This window comes from Pristiophorus japonicus, chromosome 3, assembly GCF_044704955.1.
Source record: "Pristiophorus japonicus isolate sPriJap1 chromosome 3, sPriJap1.hap1, whole genome shotgun sequence".
In the NCBI taxonomy this organism is placed as follows: Eukaryota; Metazoa; Chordata; class Chondrichthyes; family Pristiophoridae; genus Pristiophorus; species Pristiophorus japonicus.
Genome location: NC_091979.1, coordinates 160,202,693 through 160,225,990, shown reverse-complemented (window position 1 = coordinate 160,225,990; position 23,298 = coordinate 160,202,693). Strand labels below are relative to the sequence as shown.

The following is a 23,298-nucleotide window of genomic DNA, read 5'->3' as shown; positions in this document are numbered from 1 at the left end:
CAGGCCCACCAACGCGAAGAAGGAGGCAATCAAGAATTCACCGAGGGCACAGAACGTGACTGAGCTGTGGTCATTTCTGGGACTGCTGAACTACATTGGTAACTTCTTACCGGGTCTCAGCACACTGTTAGAACTACTGCATGTCTTACTATGTAGAGGGGACGAATGGGTTTGGGGCAAAAGCCAAGATAATGCCTTTGTAAAAGCGAGAAAATTTTTATGCTCAAACAAATTACTTGTGTTTTGTGACCCATGTAAGCGTTTGGTACTAGCATGTGATGCATCGTCATATGGCTTCAGGTGTGTATTGCAACAAGCTAATGATCTTGGGAAATTGCAACCGGTTGCTTATGCATCCAGGAGTCTGTCTAAGGCTGAGAGAGCCTACAGCATGATTGAGAAAGAAGTGTTAGTGTGTGTCTATGGGGTAAAGAAAATGCATCAATACCTGTTTGGGCTAAAATTCGAATTGGAAACTGGCCATAAGCCACTTATATCCCTGTTTTCCGAGAGTAAAGGGATAAATACCAACGCATCGGCCCGCATCCAGAGATCGGCATACAACTACGCCATCCGCCACAGGCCAGGCACAGAAAACTGCGTCGATACTCTCAGTAGACTGCCATTACCCACCATGGAGGTGGAAATGGCGCAGTCCACAGATTTAGACATGGTTATGGAAGCATTTGAGAGTGAGCAATCACCCGTCACTGCCCGGCAGATCAAAACCTGGACGAGCCAGGACCCCTTATTATCTTGAGTCAAAAGCTGTGTGCTTCACGGGAGCTGGTCCAGTGTCCTAGTGGAAATGCAGGAAGAGATAAAGCCATTCCAGCGGCGCAAAGATGAACTGTCTATACAGGCAGACTGCCTTCTGTGGGGCAATCGTGTAGTGGTTCCCAAGAAGGGCAGAGACACTATCAATGACCTCCACAGTACCCACCCAGGCATCGTAATGATGAAAGCGATAGCCAGATCCCACGTGTGGTGGCCCGGTATCCATGCAGACTTAAAGTCCTGCATTCACAGATGTAATACATGCTCGCAGTTAAGTAATGTACCCAAGGATGAGCCGCTAAGTTTATGGTCTTGGCCCTGCAAACCGTGGTCCAGGGTACATGTCGACTATGCAGGCCCGTTCTTGGGTAAAATGTTCCTTGTAGTTGTAGATGTGTACTGCAAGTGGATTGAATGTGAGATAATGTCGGCTAGCACATCTGCTGCCACTACTGAAAGCCTGCAGGTCATGTTTGCCACACACAGCCTACCTGATGTCCTGGTGAGCGACAACGGGCCATGTTTTACCAGTGCTGAGTTCAAAGAATTCATGACCCATAACGGGATCAAACATGTCACATCTGCCCCGTTTAAACTAGCGTCCAATGGTCAGGCAGAGAGAGCAGTGCAAACCATCAAGCAAGGCTTGAGGAGGGTAACTGAAGGCTCACTGCAGACTCGCCTATCACGAGGTCCTGCTTAGCTACTGCACGAGACCCCACTCGCTCACTGGGATTCCCCCCGCTGAACTCTCATGAAAAGAGCACATAAGACCAGGCTCTTTGTTAGTTCACCCTGATCTACATGAACAGGGAGAGAGCAGGCAGCTTCAACAAAGTACATACCATGATAGCGCAAATGTGTCATGCGAGATTAAAATCAATGATCCTGTATTTGTATTGAATTATGGATAAGGTCCCAAGTGGCTTCCCGGCACTGTCGTGGCCAAAGAGGGGAGCAGGGTGTTTCGATCAAACTTTCAAATGGACTCATTCACTGGAAACACTTGGAATAAATCAAACTCAGATTCACGGACTATCCTAAGCAACCCATCTTGGACCCTACTTTTTTGATCCCCCAACATACACACCAGTGTCAACTGGCACCACGGTTGACCACGAAGCAGAACCCATCATCCACTGCAGCCCAGCAGGGCCCAACACATCAGGCAGCCCAGCAAGACCAGCTGCACAGCAGCCCAGTGAGGGCCCAACAAATGATTTAACATCACCAGCTTTCACCCCGAGTCGATCAACCAGGGCAAGAAGGGCCCCACATCGACTCACATTGTAAATAGTTACACTATTGACTTGAGTGGGGGGAGTGTTGTTATATATGTAAACTTGTATTTACTCTGTACAGCCAACAGAGGGCTCATCCCCTGGAGTCCCTATGGATCCCATAAACCCTTGGGAGCACAGATTTTTAAGGAGGCCTCACAGGTTGGAGAGGCACTCTGGAGACCTGCAATAAAAGACTACGGTCACACTTTGAGCTCACAGTGTTCAATCTGACTCTTTCTCCATACATAACAAAGTTTATTTTCAAAACCTTTAAAATATGTAAATTTATTTTTCAAAAATTAAACTTTTGTTTTAAATAATTAAATAAAATCCATTTTGATTCATTTTCAATATGTGATTTAAAATTTTTTTTATTTTAAGTGTATGTTTTGGGGGTCTTCCCATTCATAATTATGGTGATTCCGTAGATACGGAACTCACCACAAGTACGAATAGGAATACCCCTACTTTGGTTAGGCCAGCTCACCTGATCCCCAGGATACGCGTGAAATGCCTGCGTCCCTGGGATACATGGGTCTCTGCACGCCTTTGTGTAGGGGCCAAGGACCGCAAGTCACCGAACCACTAGGTCACTGACCGCAATTTCTGCACCAATGTTTCAGGTCGATGACCTTTCATCAGAGCTTCTTTAGAGGACAGTTACAAAGATGGAAGAGGAGACCAGATTATGACATAACCAGCTAAAGAGTAAACCTCCTCCTATCTTGCTCACACAATGTATTGAACCTCAGAGGAACACTTCCTGCTAGATCTTTGTGATTTTTACTCCCATTTTCTATCCTTGTGGCTGTCTGAGATTGACAATATAGTTTTAATTTTGACAGATTGTGCTGTGGGCCTGCCCTCTACGAGGACACCAGGCTCTGATGATTCTACTAAATAGCAACAAAAACAGAAAACATTGGAAATGCTCAACAAGAAGGGCAGCCAGCATCTGTCAGGAGAACACAAGTTGCATGTCGGTTATTGAACCTGTCATCAGAACTGACCATGAGCTTTTTACGTGATGCACCCTTGCCACCATTAAAATATTTCCATTGCACTCGCTGGGCAGAAGTTGGTCAAAAAGCCCAACTCTCCGCCCGCGGAGGCCTTTTACTTCTGGATGGGAGCGATCGAAGGTTCCGGGTTTAGGCGCATGGGCAGTGCATGCCTAAACCCAGAACTTGTGGGGCCCCGACAGGTGCATGCGCACCTCGTATTCGCTCATTGGAGACATGAAATCAGGACCATTAACTCTGTTTCTCTCTCCACAGATGCTGCCTGACCTGCTGCGTTTTTCCAGCAATAAAAAAGCTCGCCTACTTTCTCTTTCTAGTTCTGATACAAGTCTCTCCTTGAACATAAGAACATAAGAATTAGGAACAGGAGTAGGCCATCTAGCCTCTCGAGCCTGCTCCGCCACTCAACAAAGATCATGGCTGATCTGGTCGTGGACTCAGCTCCACTTACCCGCCCACTCCCCGTAACCCTTAATTCCCTTATTGGTTAAAAATCTATCTATCTGTGACTTGAATACATTCAATGAGCCAGCCTCAACTGCTTCCCTAGGCAGAGAATTCCACAGATTCACAACCCTCTGATAGAAGAAATTCCTTCTCAACTCGGTTTTAAATTGGCTCCCCCGTATATGGAGGCTGTGCCCCCTAGTTCTAGTCTCCCCGACCAGTGGAAACAACCTCTCTGCCTCTATCTTGTCTATCCCTTTCATTATTTTAAATGTTTCTATAAGATCACCCCTCATCCTTTTGAACTCCAACGAGTAAAGACCCAGTCTACTCAATCTATCATCATAAGTTAACCCCCTCATCTCCGGAATCAGCCTAGTGAATCGTCTCTGTACCCCCTCCAAAGCTAGTATATGCTTCCTTAAGTAAGGTGACCAAAACTGCATGCAGTACTCCAGGTGCGGCCTCACCAATACCCTGTACAGTTGCAGCAGGACCTCCCTGCTTTTGTACTCCATCCCTCTCGCAATGAAGGCCAACATTCCATTCGCCTTCCTGATTACCTGCTGCACCTGAAAACTAACTTTTTGGGATTCATGCACAAGGACCCCCAGGTCCCTCTGCACCGTAGCATGTTGTAATTTCTCCCCATTCAAATAATATTCCCTTTTACTGTTTTTTTTTCCAAGGTGGATGACCTCACATTTTCCAATATTGTATTCCATCTGCCAAACCTTAGCCCATTCGCTTAACCTATCTAAATCTCTTTGCAGCCTCTCTGTGTCCTCTACACAACCCGCTTTCCCACTAATCTTTGTGTCATCTGCAAATTTTGTTACACTACACTCTGTCCCCTCTTCCAGGTCATCTATGTATATTGTAAACAGTTGTGGTCCCAGCACCGATCCCTGTGGCACACCACTAACCACCGATTTCCAACCCGAAAAGGACCCATTTATCCCGACTCTCTGCCTTCTGTTAGCCAGCCAATTCTCGATCCATGCTAATACATTTCCTCTGACTCCGCATACCTTTATCTTCTGCAGTAACCTTTTGTGTGGCACCTTATCGAATGCCTTTTGGAAATCTAAATACACCACATCCATTGGTACACCTCTATCCACCATGCTCGTTATATCCTCAAAGAATTCCAGTAAATTAGTTAAACATGATTTCCCCTTCATGAATCCATGTTGCGTCTGCTTGATTGCACTATTCCTATCTAGATGTCCCGCTATTTCTTCCTTAATGATTGCTTCAAGCATTTTCCCCACTACAGATGTTAAACTAACCGGCCTATAGTTACCTGCCTTTTGTCTGCCCCCTTTTTTAAACAGAGGCGTTACATTAGCTGCTTTCCAATCCGCTGGTACCTCTCCAGAGTCCAGAGAATTTTGGTAGATTATAACGAATGCATCTGCTATAACTTCCGCCATCTCTTTTAATACCCTGGGATGCATTTCATCAGGATCAGGGGACTTGTCTACCTTGAGTCCCATTAGCCTGTCCAGCACTACCCCGCTAGTGATAGTGATTGTCTCAAGGTCCTCCCTTTCCACATTCCCGTGACCAACAATTTTTGGCGTGGTTTTTGTGTCTTCCACTGTGAAGACCGAAGCAAAATAATTGTTTAAGGTCTCAGCCATTTCCACATTTCCCATTATTAAATCCCCCTTCTCATCTTCTAAGGGACCAACATTTACTTTAGTCACTCTTTTCCGTTTTATATATCGGTAAAAGCTTTTACTATTTGTTTTTATGTTTTGCGCAAGTTTACTTTCGTAATCTATCTTTCCTTTCTTTATTGCTTTCTTAGTCATTCTTTGCTGTCGTTTAAAATTTTCTCAATCTTCTAGTTTTCCACTAACCTTGGCCACCTTATACGCATTGGTTTTTAATTTGATACTCTCCTTTATTTCCTTGGTTATCCACGGCTGGTTATCCCTTCTCTTACCGCCCTTCTTTTTCACTGGAATATATTTTTGTTGAGCACTATGAAAGAGCTCCTTAAAAGTCCTCCACTGTTCCTCAATTGTGCCACCGTTTAGTCTGTGTTCCCAGTCTACTTTAGCCAACTCTGCCCTCATCCCACTGTAGTCCCCTTTGTTTAAGCATAGTATGCTCGTTTGAGACACTACTTCCTCACCCTCAATCTGTATTACAAATTCAACCACACTGTGATCACTCGTTCCGAGAGGATCTTTTACAAGGAGATCGTTTATTATTCCTGTCTCATTACACAGGACCAGATCTAAGATAGCTTGCTCCCTTGTAGGTTCTGTAACATATTGTTCTAAGAAACAATCCCGTATGCATTCTATGAATTCCTCCTCAAGGCTACCCTGTGCGATTTGATTTGACCAATCGATATGTAAAATCCCCCATGATTACTGCCGTTCCTTTTTCACATGCCTCCATTATTCCCTGAATTATTGTCCGCCCCACCGTGAAGTTATTATTTGGGGGCCTATAAACTACGCCCACCAGTGACTTTTTCCCCTTACTATCTCTAATCTCCACGCACAATGATTCAACATTTTATTCATTAGAGCCAATATCGTCTCTCACAACTGCCCTGATATCATCCTTTATTAACAGAGCTACCCCACCTCCTTTCCCTTCTTGTCTATCTTTCCGAATTGTCAGATACCCCTGTATGTTTAATTCCCAGTCTTGGCCACCCTGCAACCACGTTTCTGTAATGGCCACCAAATCATACCCATTTGTAATGATTTGTGCTGTCTTTCAGATACTAATGGATCTGATGTCTATTTCCAACATTTCCTGTTTTTATTTCAGATTTTCATTTTGATGTCTGAAAACATTTGATGTTCACATTTGGTACCCTAAATGGATTGCCCAGTAGCGGCATCATTCACCTTGTGAACACAAAAATATTCATAAGGAATTTTGGCCCAGCTTGCCACCATCAATAATACCAGTATTCGAGAAAACCCATATTTGCCGAGCTATGAAATACAGTCACTCTGTTTGGAAGGCAGTGAAGAAAACTCAGTTGTTGTTTTTCTTCTCAGTTCAGTCCAAGCCATACACACCAATGGTTTGATGAGGTCACAGTCCCAGAGATAAAAGGACAAAACACAATCCTACCATTCCCAGGGCAAGCTTTCCTGAGGATTCTTCTCCCAGTGTTTCTAAAAATGTTTGACACAGTGTGGGGTCAAATTTAACTCTACTTGTCCAGTGTAAACTGGGTAATTGGGCAATTAAAATTGAGCAGGTTACTTACCCGCTCAGATCGCAACCATTTGCAATGTTAACGTGCTGGCAGATGAGGCGCCTGCCTAAAGCAGGCTGGAGTCTCACAAATGTATGCAAATCGAGTTCCTATTACAACACCAGGACCCCGTTGCAGTTTTAACCAGTGCATGAGCAGGGAATCCACCACCCAAAACCCACCCGGAGTTACAGTCGGCGATCAGATGCTTGCATTCCTTGAAGAATCATATCTAATTTGGCACTCACTAGATATGCCACAAGAAACCACTTTTTTAGCAGGGCCAAGGTTCCTATTATCTTACCAAAGGTGTCAGCAAAATAGAGGAATTCCAGCTCTGACTTTACATTGTGTATCAGAATCATCCTAAGTCAAAACCAAGAATTTGAGGGTACCACAAGTGAACTCTTCTGCTCAAATCCTTGGAATAAAATTCAAAATCAGAAAAGTTATGTTAAACTTGTGTGGAACCTTGATTAAACCACATTTAGAGTATTATGCACAGTTCTGGTCTCAAAAAGGATATAGAAGCACTGAAGAAAGTGAAAAGAAGACTTACAAGGATGATACCAGAACTAAGAGGTTATAATCTTTTTCTCTAGCAAAGAGAAGACTGAGAGGTGACCTGATAGTGGTCTTTAAAGTTATGAAGGAGTTCGATAGGGTAGATGTAGAGAAGATGTTTCCACTTGTGAGAAGTCCAAAACTAGGGGCCATATATTTAAGATAGTCATTAATAAATCCAATAAGGAATTTAGGAAAAACATCTTTACTCAGAGAGTGGTGAGAATGTGGAGCTCGCTACCACAGGGAGTGGTTGAGTTGAATACCCTGGGTGCATTTGCATGAGGAAGAAAGGAATAAACGGCTATGTTCATGGGGTGAGATGAAGTAGGGTGGGAGGATGCTTGCGTGGAGCATAAACACTAGTATAGACCTGTTGGGCCAAATGGCCTGTTTCTGTGCTGTAAATATAAACGTCGAATTGGTCTGCCAGTTGTACATTGTTGTAAGTGAGAAATTACAGCATATTTTTCCTAGAACTTTAACATAATTGACAATAGCATGCCTGGATCATAGTTATCAGGATCTAATTGTATTCCTTATTGTAGATAGGCAGAATGTTTGCTGCTGCTTATTTAGACAGTACCACCCTGGTTGGAGTCAGTTGAAGCAGATGAGCCAGAGAGCAGCTATTTTCTCAGAAAGTGCCTTTGTATCTTGAGTGCCTTTGCCATTGAGAGCAGTAGTTTTTCTAAGATGAACCTTTTGTAAGTAGTTGCATTTCAACTTATCTTTTGGTATCTGACCTTGACTTAAAGATAACTTTACAATAAACACAGCATTCAGTATCTCCACTTTCTCCATCACAGATGGGATGTGACTGCCCAATGTTGGAATATCCGATGGCCTTCCACTAATCCTCAGAATCTATCCGAGCTTCATACAATTGGAAGCTGAAACCTGTAGCTTTAGTTAAGCAAATTACAGGATATTTTGCTATTGGAATTTGATACAAAAATAGAGTTCCTTGTCTCCTTGCTTTTCCTTAACTACCAACGCATTTCTCTTTCAGGCTGACATTGCAGCACATCTTTCATTAAAGCAGGGCCAGGAGCCAGTGCCACTGCTTAGCTGCTTGAATGAAGTGTGCCACTCTGCACCACGTTCTATGATCTGTTAATCTGGTTCTTCTGACTGATGCCAGTTTGAGATTGCAGCTTCTGGTTAGAGACTGTTCTAACTAGGAAATCGTGCAATCCAGCAAAGTTAATTTCTAGCTAAAGCAAAAATACTGCGGATACTGGAAATCTGAAATAAAAACACAAAATGCTGGAGATACTCAGCAGATCAGGCAGTATTTGCGGAGAGAGAAACAGAGTTAATGTTTCAGGTTGATAACCCTTCATCAGAACTTGGTCATCGACCTGAAATGTTAACTCTGCTTCTCTCTCCACAGATGCTGCCTGACCTGCTGAGTGTTTCCAGCATTTTCTGTTTCTCATAGATTCAGTGCATTTTGTCTGCGCCGCCTCTTTGAAAGAGCTATCCAATTCGTCCCATTCGTATGGATCAGAGGCATGGACGATGTACAGAAGACACATTAAGTTGCTGGAGATATATTGGCAACGATGTCTCGGTAAGCTCCTGCAAATCCCTTGGGAGGACATGCGCACCAACATCAGTGTCCTCGCCCAGGCTAACATCTCCAGCATTGAAGCGCTGACCACACTCGATCAGCTTCGCTGGGCAGGCCACGTAGTTCGTATGCCAGACACAAGACTCCCTAAGCAATTGCTCTCTGTGGAGCTCCTTCACGGCAAACGAGCCAAAGGTGGGCAGCAGAAACGTTACAAGGACACCCTCAAAGCCTCCCTGGTGAAGTGCGACATCACCACTGACACCTGGGAGTCCCTGAGTGGAAGACCGCCCTAAGTGGGAAGTGCATCCGGGAGGGCGTTGAGTTCTTCGAATTTCAACGCCGTGAGCATGAAGAGGTCAGGCGCAGGCAGCGGAAGGAGCATGTGGTAAATCAGTCCCACCCCCCCTTCCCCCAACAAATGTCTGTCACAACAATGACAGGGTCTGTGGCTCTCGTATTGGACTGCTCAGCCACCAAAGAACTCACTTTGGGAGTGGAAGCAAGTCTTCCTCGATTCCGAGGGACTGCCTATGAGGATGACTCCCCTGCTCTTTCCCCAGAGCCTTGAAAATTTCTCTTCAAGAATATATCCAATTCCCTTTTGAAAGTTACTATTGAATCTGCTTCCACCGCTCTTTCAGGCTTTGTATTCCATATCATCATAACTCGCTGCATAAAAAAACATTCTCCTCCTCCCCCCCTTGGATTTTTTGCCAATTATCTTAAATTTGTGTCCTTTGGTTACCGACTCTCCTACCAGTGGAAATAGTTTCTCCCTATCTACCCTATTTATACTTACTAAATAGTCGCTTCGAGCTAAAAATTAAAGCCACAGCAGTAATGATCCCAGCAATTTTCCCTCCTTCACAGCACATATGGGAGTGCAAGGAAGAGGAATCAAACCTGCATTGCACCGCTACATGACACAAATTGTTGGTGGTATAGTGAATTATGACACAAGTAGCACATCACTATTATTCACAGAAATAAATCAGTGAACGCTACCTTACAGATCAGTAAAAATATCCTGATTTATACTTGAAGGTGTATATAATAGTTATAAAATTGCTTCAAACGGGATGACAAAGTGGAAGGTACAGTAAGTAGGAAGGTAGTTTTTTCAATCATAAAGAAATAGTTGCCATCACTTTAGCACAACGTGCGCATAACTGTGGGATTTCAGTGTGACAGTTGTTGCCTTCAAAAAGAGCTGAGTTTTCCTTTACGTTTGTTTCAGACTTTAGTGATCAGTTGCTTGAGGTTGTTGGCCTTGAAGGTGCCATGGAGATGGGGCAGATTTACACTGGACTGAAGAGTGCTGGGAAGCGCCTGGCTCAGTGTTCCTGCGTCACCATCAGGTAGTTGTCCAAATATATATCTTTGCTCAGGACTTCCACGTCAAATTGTTCAGATGAGCCGATACCATCAGAGCTTTTACACAACCCTATGGGCGAGAATTTCCAAACAAACCGCCAGCACCAAATTGCCGCCCCAAATACCGCTAAGATTCCCCAAATTATCAACGGCAAAAAATTCCCCCAAAAAAAGAAAAATCCGGCCAGCGAAAAAAGTGGGCCTTACACCCCGGTTCTCAACAAAAAAATGGAATCGTGGGCTGATTGGGCGGTTCTTAAAAAAAAAATGGGCGATAATTACTAAAATTACTAAAAATTTACACCGAGGCTGCGGAATGGACCTAGGCGGATATTTTTTCTTAAAACATAAAATAAAAAATCAGAAAAACATTCTCAGGACCCTTTTCACTTAAATCACTGCAAGAGAATGTAAAAATAATTAGTAAAAACCCATTTATTTACTTTTTTTTTTGCATGGCTACTTACCTACTACCCAGTTCCGTTGATTCTTGTGGACGTGTTTTTTTCAACTTACCTACGGGTCACCGCTGAGCCAAAAATCGCGCGATGGCAGTCTATGAACAGTGCACACCGGCGGTCCGCTCCCCAGCAGTACTTCGAAACCGCCGGCGGAACTCAGCTGTGGAAAATTTTGCCGACCCTATTTGCGCCCAAAATGGTCAAAACCACTGATAAACCGGGGGGGGGGGGGGAGAGGGGAGGGGAGGGGGAGCGCGGGCGAAGCACTGGAAATTCTAGCCCTAAATTACCCCCCCCCCCCACCCACACCACCATTGTCAGCCATGAAAAATGTGAATACCACAGAAAACTTCTCTTCTGTGAATACAGAGCTAACTGCATGTAATTATTTACAGAACAACTAAGCTGCTGCCGATGCAGATTGATGGGGAGCCCTGGATGCAGCCTCTTTGTACTGTAAGTGTGAATTCTACCTATTTCTGTAGTTGTGCTATCATGTGACACAATAAGTACGTCTACTTTCTCCTAATTGGCAGCATTGCCTCCCCTTTGTGTTACTTACTGTTTAGTTAAAAATACCTCCAAAGAAATACCAAAGCAAAATTTTGGAGTTAAAAAAAAATCAGTTATAATGTTAAGTGACAATTGTGAAATATCTTGTCAAACAATTTCTTTCTACATTTTCCACGAATTGTTTTCCTCCCATAACCATCAGCTTAGCTCAATTGTTAAACACTTGCCACTGAGTCAAAGTTTGTAGGTTCAAGCCCCACTCCAGGAGTTGACATGATCAAGGCTGACTCTTCAATGCAATACTGAGGTAGTGCTGCAGTCAGATGAGAGGTTAAACCAAGGTATGTCCGATCAAGTGGATGTAAAAGATTCCTGAGGACTATTCAAAGAGCAGGGAGTTCTGTAGTGTCCTAACCAACATCCCTCCCTTAAGCAACACGACCAAAAAATAGATGAACTGGTCTTTCATCCATTTGCTGTTTGTGGGATCTTGCTGTGCACATATTTACTGCCAGGTTTGCCTACATAAGAACAGTGGTTATAATTAATTGACTGTGAAGCACTGTGGAACATTCGGAGGATGTGAAAGGCTTTATATAAATGCAAGTTCTTTTTTTGCTGCTTTCTTTCCTGCAGTATTAACTCCTTGCTGGGATATGACTCCATGGTGGGGCTGCTGTAGGAGAGCTAGAATTGGCCTTTGCACCCTGGGTTAAGGAGCAGAAATTCAGCCAGGCTTTCTGCCCTTGCTCATCATTATTAATAATCCCTGTTTGGATCCTGGGTGAAAGAGGGATCAGGCTTAGCTGCGATGCCCACTTTCCTCCATACCCACAGTTGAATAGTTTGCAACACTCACAGTCAAGGGTCACTAACAATGGCCAAACAAACACACACATATTCCCACTGACCTCCTCCCTTCTCATGTCCTCTCTCCCTGGTTTTCAGGGATCGTGGTGTAGGTGAGCACATTAATCTTGGAGCAGTTTATGGGTTTGCCCCACTGTACTCCGGGCCCCCCGACTCCAGCTCGCTGCTCTCCATTCGCAGGCTCTGCTGCACTTCTTCCATTTCCTCTCCAGCCGCTCTCGCTTTGCCGCTAGGTCCTTGCTAATGGCCGTGCGTTTTCTGGCCCCGTGTCCCGAGCTCTCTGCTGGCCCCGTGTCCGGAGCTCCCAGCTGGTCCCGTGTCCCGAACTCTCTGCTGGCCCCGTGTCCCGAGCTCTCTGCTGGCCCCTTTTCCCGAGCTCTCTGCTGGCCCCGTGTCCCGAGCTCTCTGCTGGCCCCATTTCCCGAGCTCTCTGCTGGCCCCGTGTCCCGAGCTCGATGCTGGCAACGACCTGCAAGGCATTGAGGTATCCCTTCTGCTGCTCCCCCTTGGTCCCCACCTCACCAGATGAGGGTTGCTGTACTGCTGCTCTACTGCTTATTTCTCCAAGATACCGGAGCTGGAAGGAAGGAAGACGGCCACAAGGCACCTTGTGTAGGTACTGGGCCTCTTGTATTGGAGGATGCTACCGGTTCTCATCGCCCGCCGATTCTCTCCGATCCTCGCCGCTCAATTCGCACCACCTGCGGCCCCACAGCTCCTGGTGTTGCAGTTTTTACCGGTTGGCCACTTGTGCGAGGGCCATCAGTGTCCATATAAAGAGTCAGCACCTTTAGGACGGGCAAAAACGTGTGAGGGAGATTTTCTTTTTTTAGTATCAATTTCTTCAGCTCAGCCAGCATGGACAACTTTACAGAATCCCATTGACTGTTCAAAAAGATCTTCTAATTTCTGTTGTCACAGTTATTCAAATTACAAGAAGACACCTCAACAGAGTAAAAGCCACATATCACTGAAATGAAATCCAGCAAAAGTATACTTTAAAAAAAAAACAAGTTACAAGTACAAATAGCTGCTTAACAGACTGCCAGCAAGCATTTAATATGGCAGAGCATTTCATCTGTTGAAGTTCCTAAACTCAATAAAGACTTTGAAATGATTGGGTGATTTAGCTTAATAAAAATGGTTGCTCGTCTTAGTACTTGCCGCTGAAACTTAGAAACATAGAAAATAGTTGCAGGAGTAGGCCAATCGGCCCTTCGAGCCTGCACCACCATTCAATATGATCATGGCTGACCATGCAACTTCAGTACCCCATTCCTGCTTTCTCTTCATACCCCTTGATCCCTTTAGCCGTAAGGGCCACATCTAACTCCCTTTTGAATATATCTAACGAACTGTACTCAACAACTTTCTGTGGTAGAGAATTCCACAGGTTCACAATTCTCTGGGTGAAGAAGTTTCTCCTCATCTCAGTTCTAAATGCTTTACCCCTTATCTTTAGACTGTGACCCCTGGTTCTGGACTTCCCCAACATCGGGAATATTCTTCCTGCATCTAACTTGTCCAATCCCATCAGAATTTTATATGTTTCTATGAGATCCTCTCTCATTCTTCTAAATTCCAGTGAATATATGCCTAGTTGATCCAGTCTTTCTTCATATGTCATTCCTGCCATCCTGGGAATCAGTCTGGTGAACCTTCGCTGCACTCCCTCAATAGCAAGAATGTCCTTCCTCAGATTAGGAGACCAAAACTGTACACAATATTCAAGGTGTGTCCTCACCAAGGCGCTGTACAAATGCAGTAAGACTCCCTGCTCCGATACTCAAATCCTCTCGCTATGAAGGCCAACATGCCATTTGGCTTCTTCACCGCCTGCTGTACCTGCATGCCAACTTTCAATGACTGATGTACCATGACACCCAGGTCTCGTTGCACCTACCCTTTTCCTAATCTGTCACCATTCAGATAATATTCTACCTTCCTGTTTTTGCCACCAAAGTGGATAACCTCACATTTATCCACATTGCACTGCATCTGCCATGCCTTTGTCCACTCACTTAACCTGTCCAAATCACCCTGCCGTCTCTTAGCAACCTCCTCACAGTTCACACTGCCATCCAGCTTAGTGTCATCTGCAAACTTGGAGATATTACATTCAATTCCTTCGTCTAAATCATTAATGTATATTGTAAGCAGCTGGGGTCCCAGCACTGAACCTTGCGGTACCCCACTAGTCACTGCCTGCCATTCTGAAATGGACCCGTTTATCCCGAATCTCTGCTTCCTGTCTGCCAACCAGTTCTCTATCCACGTCAATACATTATCCCCAATACCATGTGCTTCAATTTTGCACACTAATCTCTTGTGTGGGACCTTGTCAAAAGCCTTTTGAATGTCCAAATACACCACACCCACTGGTTCTCCCTTGTCCACTGTACAAGTTACATCCTCAAAAAAATTCTAGAAGATTTGTCAAGCATGATTTCCCTTTCATAAATCCATGCTGACTTGGACCAATCCTGTCACTGCTTTCCAACTTCTGCTGTTCTCCCGATTCCCGTAAAAGTTTTTGCAGATGACCAAACACAGAACACGTAGTGGGGGAATCTGCGTATGTGATTGGGGTTAGAGAGCATACAGCTCCTGGGAGGACAACGTGTTACTCATACTCCCTGAATAATTGTTTAGGGCTTCCTTTCGACAGGTGGGGGATAAAATTCAACTTCAGCAGAGGCACAAAATAGATAGTAGCAGGTTGGCCGCCCATTATACATCCCACCCAGTTTCATTTCCATTGACTACATCCACGGAGGATAAATGTAAATAAAAATCAGTAATGGCCCATTGAAAATTTTAAATCTGTACTGTATGTAATATTTTGAGGAGTGAAAGTCACTTGTCATCAAAGTGCATTTTATTTTGTCTGCCAAAATGATTTTCTTTAAACATTTTACTTTGTCTTTAAAAAAACAAGTCATATAATTCTACATTTAATCCCCCCTTTTGGATTTCTCTCAACACACCACACCAAGCAACCTGTTCCCAGCCTTCTGCCAAATCTGGTCTGGATCTGACCACTAGGACATGTGCAAGAGCAGCCCTGGAGTGTGGGGAAGCAGTTCACCATCTGCTCAATGCCTCACCTTGCTGGCACAGCCAAGGTCGGGAGTTAACATGTGGGGGATCGTGGGCATTAACCCATAACCCACCACATTAAGGAATGTGATGGCGGTGCCGGCACAGAGCTTCATGCAACAGCAGCACGTAATGGAATGAAGGTGTGAGGTCAGCCATGCCCAGTTCACGGCCACACAACTTTCCGTTCATTAAAAGTGATCAGTGGAAAATTGGGTGGGCCGTGAATCTGGCACGGATTTGAGAACTCAGAATTCCCAATATAGGCTGTTGTCGCATGAAGTTCTGCACTAAGAGAAAGAAGTTGTAAAATATACCCCAGGTGCATTTACCTGCTTCCCCTTTCTACTGGCATTTATTAACAATGTTATAGTGAATAATAGGTGGAGTTATGGAAATATGTAAATCACTGTTATTTTCTTATTTATAATTTCCTTCGGGAATAATACGTCCTTCCCCCCCCCCACCTACAAAATTAATGGTAAACTGTTGGTACAGAACTGCTACAATAATGCTTCACCGTTCAATACACACTCTGCTTTTGCTCAAGCTTTTTATTTACGATCAACTAACAAATCCAAATTCACTTTTTAGTAAATCATAAATACAGACAGAATGACCTTTCAGATTATGCAGGTTTTGGAGAAAAACAAAAAAGAAACATCAGAGTTTCTATAATTGGTAATCAATTATTCCATTATCAAAAATAAAAACATAAAAATGCTGGATATAGACAACGTCCCAGTCCGTATCTGTAAAGAGAAAAGACAGGTTATGTTTCAGGTGTTTCCTCTGCATCAGACCGAAGGTGAAGAGGTTGCAGTTGAAAAATAATGGGGAGGGAAGCAATTAGCACACCAGTTACCAAGGGAAGGAGTTAAATAGAAAAGAGGGAATATGAAAGATCATCAGTGAGATAACGCAAATATATGGAAAGAACAAAAAAATGTGCGAGCACTGGAAGGTGAAAAGACACGAGAGATATCCATATACAAAACAGCATGAGAAATAAACAGAAAGGAACTGCACATGCAGCAGATATGAAAATAACAGAAAATGCAAGTAAAACACAGTGGATCTTCCAATCCCGAGTAGAGAAAAAGAAGGAATCCACACCATGGGCCCTGCTAGCACAGTGCTGTGATGAAGGGGGGAGGAGGTCCAGGTCCAAGTTGCTGCTGCAGGAGGCTCGGTCATCGTCGCCGATGAGTCCCATACCTCGGGAGCAACTTATCAGCAAGAGCAGACATTGACGACGAGATTCAACACCGCCTCCAGTGCGCCAGTGCAGCCTTCGGCTGCCTGAGGAAAAGAGTGTTTGAAAACCAGACCCTCAAAACTGTCACCAAGCTCATGGTCTACAGGGCTGTAGTAATACCTGCCCTCCTGTAGAGCTCAGAGACATGGACCATGTACAGTAGACGCCTCAAGTCGCTGGAGAAATACCACCAACGATGCCTCCGCAAGATTCTACAAATCCCCTGGGAGGACAGACGCACCAACGTTAGTGTCCTCGACCAGGCCAACATCCCCAGCATTGAAGCTCTGACCACACTTGATCAGCTCCGCTGGGCAGGCCACATTGTTCGCATGCCAGACACGAGACTCCTAAAGCAAGCGCTCTACTCGGAACTCCTTCACGGCAAACGAGCCAAAGGTGAGTAAAGGAAACGTTACAAGGACACCCTCAAAGCCTCCCTGATAAAATGCAACATCCCCACTGACACCTGGGAGTCCCTGGCGAAAGACCGCCCTAAGCATCCGGGAGAGAGTACCTCGAGTCTCATCACCAAGAGCATGCAGAAATCAAACCAGTCCCACCCACCCTTTCCCTCAACCACTATCTGTCTCACCTGTGACAGGGACTGTGGTTCTTGTATTGGACTGTTCAGCCACCTAAGGACTCATTTTTAGAGTGGAAGCAAGTCTTCCTCAATTCCGAGGGACTGCCTATGATGATGATGCTGTGATGAAGCATTTCTGATCCAAATGCTTACCCTTCCCAAGCAGACACTCCGATATCACCAGCATTCACTGCTGTGGAGAAAGGAAGGTGTGGCTAAGATCTAAAATTATTAAGTCAATGTTCAGACCCAGTGGCTGCAAACCCAGCAGAAAGTTGAGACATTGTTCTTGCAGTTTGCATTGGGCTTCACTTGAGTGATGTAGGGGGCTGGGAGGTATTAAAATGGCGATCCACATGCAAGTCCACCATCTCATCAGACAGTGCATTCCAATCCTAACCACTTATTGCGTTAAAAAGTTACTCCTCATGTCGCCTCTCGTTCTTTTACCAATCACCTCAAATCTGTCCCCTCTGGTTACCGACCCTTCAGCCTTTGGAAACAGTTTCCCTTTATTTATTCTATCTAAACTGTTCTTGATTTTAAACACCTCTACCAAATCTCCTCTTCACGTTCTTTGCTTTAAAAGAAAAGAAAGACTTGTATTTATATAGCACCTTTCACAACAACCGGACGTCCTAAAGTGCTTTACAGCCAATAAAGTGTCTTTTTTTTGTAAGTGTAGCTTCTCCAGTCTATCCACATAACTGGAACCATTTTAGTAAATCTCTTCTATACCCTCTCCAAAGCCTTCACTTCCTTCCTAAAATGTGGTGCCCAGAATCGGACACAGTAGGGGAAATTTTAACCCCAAAAAATGGCGGTTTGGGTCGGGTGGGAGTTTAAAGTGTTAGAAATCTGAATCCCGACTCCAACCTGCCCACTTCCAATTTTAACGGAGCAGGCGGCCAACAAGGTCCCACTTTAAATATTATAATGAGGCTGCGTCCATTTTGAAGCACCATTTTAAATTTAACTCTGGGCGACCGGGTATCCTGGGCCAAGGGGAACCCAGCAGCTAAAGGAAGACAAGGACTGCTGGATCCAGGAGGTAAGTGCCTTTCCACTAACCTGCTGGATCCAGCGTTCCTGCCTCGCCAACACTCCCCTGGATACCCTCGACCTTTCCGATCTCCCCCACGAGGCCTCGGATCTCCTCACCCCCACCCCCTCTCTACTCCAGCCGTCTGACTCCTCACCCCAGCCCCAGATCTCCGATTCCACCTCTGCCCGTCTGGCTCCCGACCCTCCCATCTGGCCTTTCAATCCCCAGCCCCCGATCTCCAAACCCCCCTCCAGCCTCTGATTCCTCCCTCCCTCCTCTCTGCTCCTCAGCTGTGGCCCGGTGCAGCAGTCATATCCACCACCACCACCACCCCTGACAGCCAGCCAGCCTGCCTCTCAATCTGGCTGGCTCCAGGTGAGAAACAGAGCAAAAAATGTTATTCAGGCCCTACTGTTAAATTCGTCAGGGCCTGAGGGAAACTTATTTTCCCAGGATTTCCGACCGCAATCCAGCCCCCCCGCTCCCTCCCCGCCTCCAAGTTAAAATCCTGCCCAATACTCCAGCTGGGGACGGACTAATGTTTTATATTTAGCATAACTACTTGGCTTTTGTACTGTATGCTGCTATTACTAAACCCCAGGATCCCATATGCTTTATTAACTGCTTTGTTAACATTTACTGTCACCTTCAAAGATTTGTGCACAAACACCCCCGGGATTCTCCCTTCTTGCACTCCCTTTAAAATTGAACCATTTAATTTGTATTGTCTCTCCTCATTCTTCCACCAGAATGTATCACCTCACGTTTTGCTGTGTTGAATTTCATCTGCCAGGTGTCCGCCCATTCCACCAGCCTGTCTATGTCCTCTTGAAGTCTATTACCATTCTCCTCACTGTTTACTACAGTAGATTAAAGGAATTGCTGTCTCACGTGGAAGGAATGCTTGTGGCCCTGGACAGTGTGGAGTGGGATGGGGTGAATGCACAGGCGTTGCATCTCCTGTGATTGAATGGGAAGGTGCCAGAAAGAAAAAAAGACTTGCATTTATATAGCACGTTTCACGACTGGACATTGCAAAGTGCTTTACAGCCAATGAAAATACTTTTTGAAGTGTAGTCACTGTTGTAATGTGGGAAAGGTGGCAGCCAATTTGCGCACAGCAAGCACCCACGTGATAATGATCAGATAATCTGGTTTAGTGATGTTGATTGAGGGATAAATATTGGCCAGGACACCGAGGATAAGTCCCCTGCTCTTCTTCGAAATAGTGCCATGGGATCTTTTACATCCACCTGAGAGAGCAGCCGGGGCCTCGGTTTAACGTTTCATCCGAAAGACAGCACCTCCAACAGCGCAGCACTCCCTCAGTACTGCAGTGAAGTGCCAGCCTAGATGTGTGTGCTCAAGTCTCTGGAGTGGGACCTGAACCCACAACCTTCTCAATCAGAGGCGAGTATGCTACCCACTGAGCCACAGCTGACACTAGGTTAAAGTAATTGCTATCTCACGTGGAAGGAATGCATGCGGCCCTGGACAGTAGTGTGGGAGGAATCCTGGACAGTGAGTTGTGGAATGAGGTGAAAGCACAGGCCTTGCACCTCGTGCAATTGCAGGGGAAGACGCCAGAGGAAGGACACTTGGAAATAGAGGTGATAGAAGAACAAGGTGACGGAAGATGACCTAGAAAACGCAGAGGCGGGTGGGATGGAAGTTGAGGGTGAAGGGAACGTTGTGGCTAGAGTAGGGGGAAGGTATGAACTGGGAAGTGAGGTGTATAGTATTGAGGATTCTTTTGACCAATGTGGCAGGGAGACCTCGGCTGCGGAAAAAGGAGGACATTTTAGAATCTCTACTTTCGATAGTAGAATCATCAGTGCAAATTCAATGGAGACAGAGAAACTGGGAGAAATGGATGGAGTCCTTACAGGTGTCAGGAAGGGGATCTGAGTTGGATTGGAATACGAGTGTTCCACATACCCTACAAAAAGGCAGGCATAGTTGTTCAAGGTAAGAACAAGTTCAGCCAGGGGAGGAGGGTTGTGGTGGTTAGGGTCTGGTTGGGGTGCTGTCGAGGAAGAAGCAGAGGGCCAAGAGATCATCATCTCAGGCAATCCCCCAGAGTCAAGGATGACTTGCTTCCACACTAAAATGAGTTCTAAGGTGACGAATGAGACCAATGCGGGATCTGTCACAGGAGTGGCAGACGGTGGTTGGGGTGCTTGATTTGTCATACGCTCCTTCCGCTTTTTGTGCTTGGCTTCCGTGTGCTCCCGGCAAAGTGTTTCGAAGTGTTTGCTGCCTTCTTATGATGCTCCTCCTTCACTTTGAACGGTCTTGGGCCAAAGATCCCACGAGTCGGTGGGGATGTTGCATTTTTTCAAGGAGGCTTTGAGGGTGTCCTTGAAGCTTTTTCTCTGCCCTCCTGGGGCTCGCCTGCCGTGACGTAGCTCGGAGTAGAGTGCTTGTCTTGAGAGTCTAGCTTCGGGCATGCGGACAATGTGGTCCGCCCACCGGAACTGGTTGAGCGTGGTCAATGCCTTGATGCTGGGGATGTTGGCCTGAGTGAGAACGCTGACGTTGGTGCTCCCATCCTGCCAATGAAATTGCAGGATTTTGCAGAGGCAGCGTTGGTGATACTTCACCAGTGCGTTGAGGTGCCTACTGTACATAGTCCATGTCTCTGAAGCATATAGGAGGGCGGGTATCACTACTGCTCAGTAGACCATGAGCTTGATGCCAGGTTTGAGATCCTGGAACACTCTTTTCCTCAGGCAGTCGAAGGCTACACTGGCACACTGAAGGCGGTGTTAGACATTGTCATTGTTGTCTGCCCTTGCTGTTAGTAGGCCCCCAAGGTATGGGAAGTGGTCCACATTGTCCAAGGTCTCATCGTGGATCTTGATAACTGGGGAGCAGTACTGTGTGGCGGGGCAGGTTGGTAGAAGACCTTTGTCTTACTAATGTTTAATGTGAGCCCAGACTCTTGTTCGCTTCAGTGAAGGTGTCAACGATGGTTTGGAGTTTGGACTCCGAATGTGCGCAAGCACAAACGTCATCTGCATATTGTAATTCAATGACACGAGCAACCTTGGATCTAGACTGGAGGCGTCGGAGGTTGAACAATTTCCTGCTTGTCCTGTAGATTAATTCCACTCCAGCGGGTAGCTTGTTAAGGGTGAGATGAAGTATTGCAGCGAGGAAGATTGAGAAGAGCATTGGTGCGATGACACAACCTTGCTTGACCCCGGTCTGCACTTGTATTGGGTTTCTGGTGGATTACGTTGTTAGGAATCACAGCTTGCATGTCATCATGAAGCAGGCGGAGAATGATGACAAATTTTTGAGGACAGCCGAATTTGAGAAGGACACTCCATAATCCCTCGCGGTTGCCAGAGTCGAAGGCCTTTATGAGGCCTCCTCAAATTCGGCTGTTCTCAAAAAATTCGTCATCATCCTCCGCCTGCCCAGAGATCATCTTTGTGATGAATAACGGTTTAGAGAGACTGGACATCCATAGTGAAAAGGAGATGATAGGGATTGGAGAATCAGAGGAGTCACAAATATAGGTTGTAGGGACTGCACAAGGAAGCCAACTATAGATTCTAGAAAATAGAAATATAGTTCAGTGGGACAGGAACAGGCTTAAACCATTAGTCAGCCAGGACAGCCCTGTTTGTGTATCTTCAGGGGGTGGGGGACAAAAATATTGGAGATCGTAGGGGACGATGTGAGATCGAAAACAGTCTGGGAAATGATGGCTTGGATTTCAATATTAGGCTCGTGGTCCAGAGAGAGATAGGAGCGGGTCATCATAAATTGGCATTCAGCCTCAGCCATTTAGATGTCCTCCCGCCATACAACAACATCTCTTTTGTCAGCAGATTTAATGATCTTTGAAGAAAAGCTTAAATAAAAACAATCCCACCAGTCTGATGAATGTATACATTTTCTATGCTACTGGTGTACAGAGATATGGATGCCTTTCTGTGTATAGGTTAATCACTTCTGCCCTTTGTTGTATCATTAATGTTGCCTCAGCTGCCCTTGATCCTTCTCATCCTTTAATGTGGTGAAACCTGTGCATTCACTTTTACCCCAGTACAAATCCGAACCCAATTTGGACTGGAGGGGGTGGGGTGCTATAAGAAAGAGGAAGGAACGTTTTCTGTATGCATTCTAATTAATAACTTGACGGCTCTCTTAGTCCATAACTATGGTTTAGTGTTTAACTCAGCCTGTTAAAAAGTAGAACATGAAAATAAGGCACTGCTTAACAATTACTGAGTATAAGGCATGTCTGTTTCCTCATTTTATTTTCCAGATCAAAATTACACACAGAAACCAGGTACCCATGCTCTTGGGGCCTCTGGCAAAGGCAAGTTTATTTTTCTGGAAAAGGAGAAACCGCAGCAGAGATTAAGCGTCAGGAAAAAGTTACAGCTGAAGATTATAATGTTACAAGGAAGCCCTCTGGACAAATTAATATTTTCTTTTTACTTTGGATTGTTTAATTTTTACTCTACATTTGTAGCAGTCATTGGACTCATACTGTATAATAGCAACACGTGAGTTGGACTTGAATGAAAATAACTACTATCTATTTTAAATGGACCTATGAAATGAAACCGTAAACTCTCTGAGAATGGATGGAATCAGCAAATACTTGGGTGTATGTCAGACCAAGAAGTTTCCATATCCAAAGCTTTGTTCTTGTGTCTTCTTAGGAACAATGCAACAGGATCCTCAAAATGTGGTGCAGTGCTTCATGATGTGATCCAGATTCACCAGTGCTACAATAATAAAATGAGCCACTGCAACTATCTCATTCAGACCATGCACATTACCTATCAATATTCCATTTATTCCATGTAACCATCTCAGAACTGCAGGCAGTTCTGGGACAGCAAGAAGAGATTTGTGGGATTGTGCAAAGTACTAATGTTCTGAAACTGCAAGTTCTGTACCCCGATTAAATATCCATTGTATCATGTCAAAACTTGATATCTAATGGCGAATCATTTCTTCTGCTGTGATATCATTTCATAGCTATAGAAAGTTATGGTAAAATATAATTAAACGGCTATATGTCAATATTCTTAATATGGGCAAAGACTGAGAAACCTATTAAGTAACATAGTTGTACCGACATTCAAAGGAAGCTGTGCTTAGAGGCCAGACCTGTCTGTGTGCATCATATACATGGTTGCAGAACATCATTGGT

General features: G+C 45.0%; 1 protein-coding gene across 1 annotated transcript in view; it reads left to right on the top strand.

Moving 5' to 3' along the window:
* The window catches only part of LOC139259133 (diacylglycerol kinase beta), an 805,220-nt gene extending 782,563 nt beyond the window's left edge, over positions 1-22,657 (top strand). Inside the window, exons 23-25 of the mRNA XM_070874836.1 lie at positions 10,148-10,268; positions 11,141-11,201; positions 22,399-22,657. Coding sequence (XP_070730937.1) covers positions 10,148-10,268; positions 11,141-11,201; positions 22,399-22,497 — 281 coding nt within the window. The 3' untranslated portion in view covers positions 22,498-22,657. The remainder of the gene's footprint in view (positions 1-10,147; positions 10,269-11,140; positions 11,202-22,398) is intronic.
* Positions 22,658-23,298: the final 641 nt, after the last annotated feature.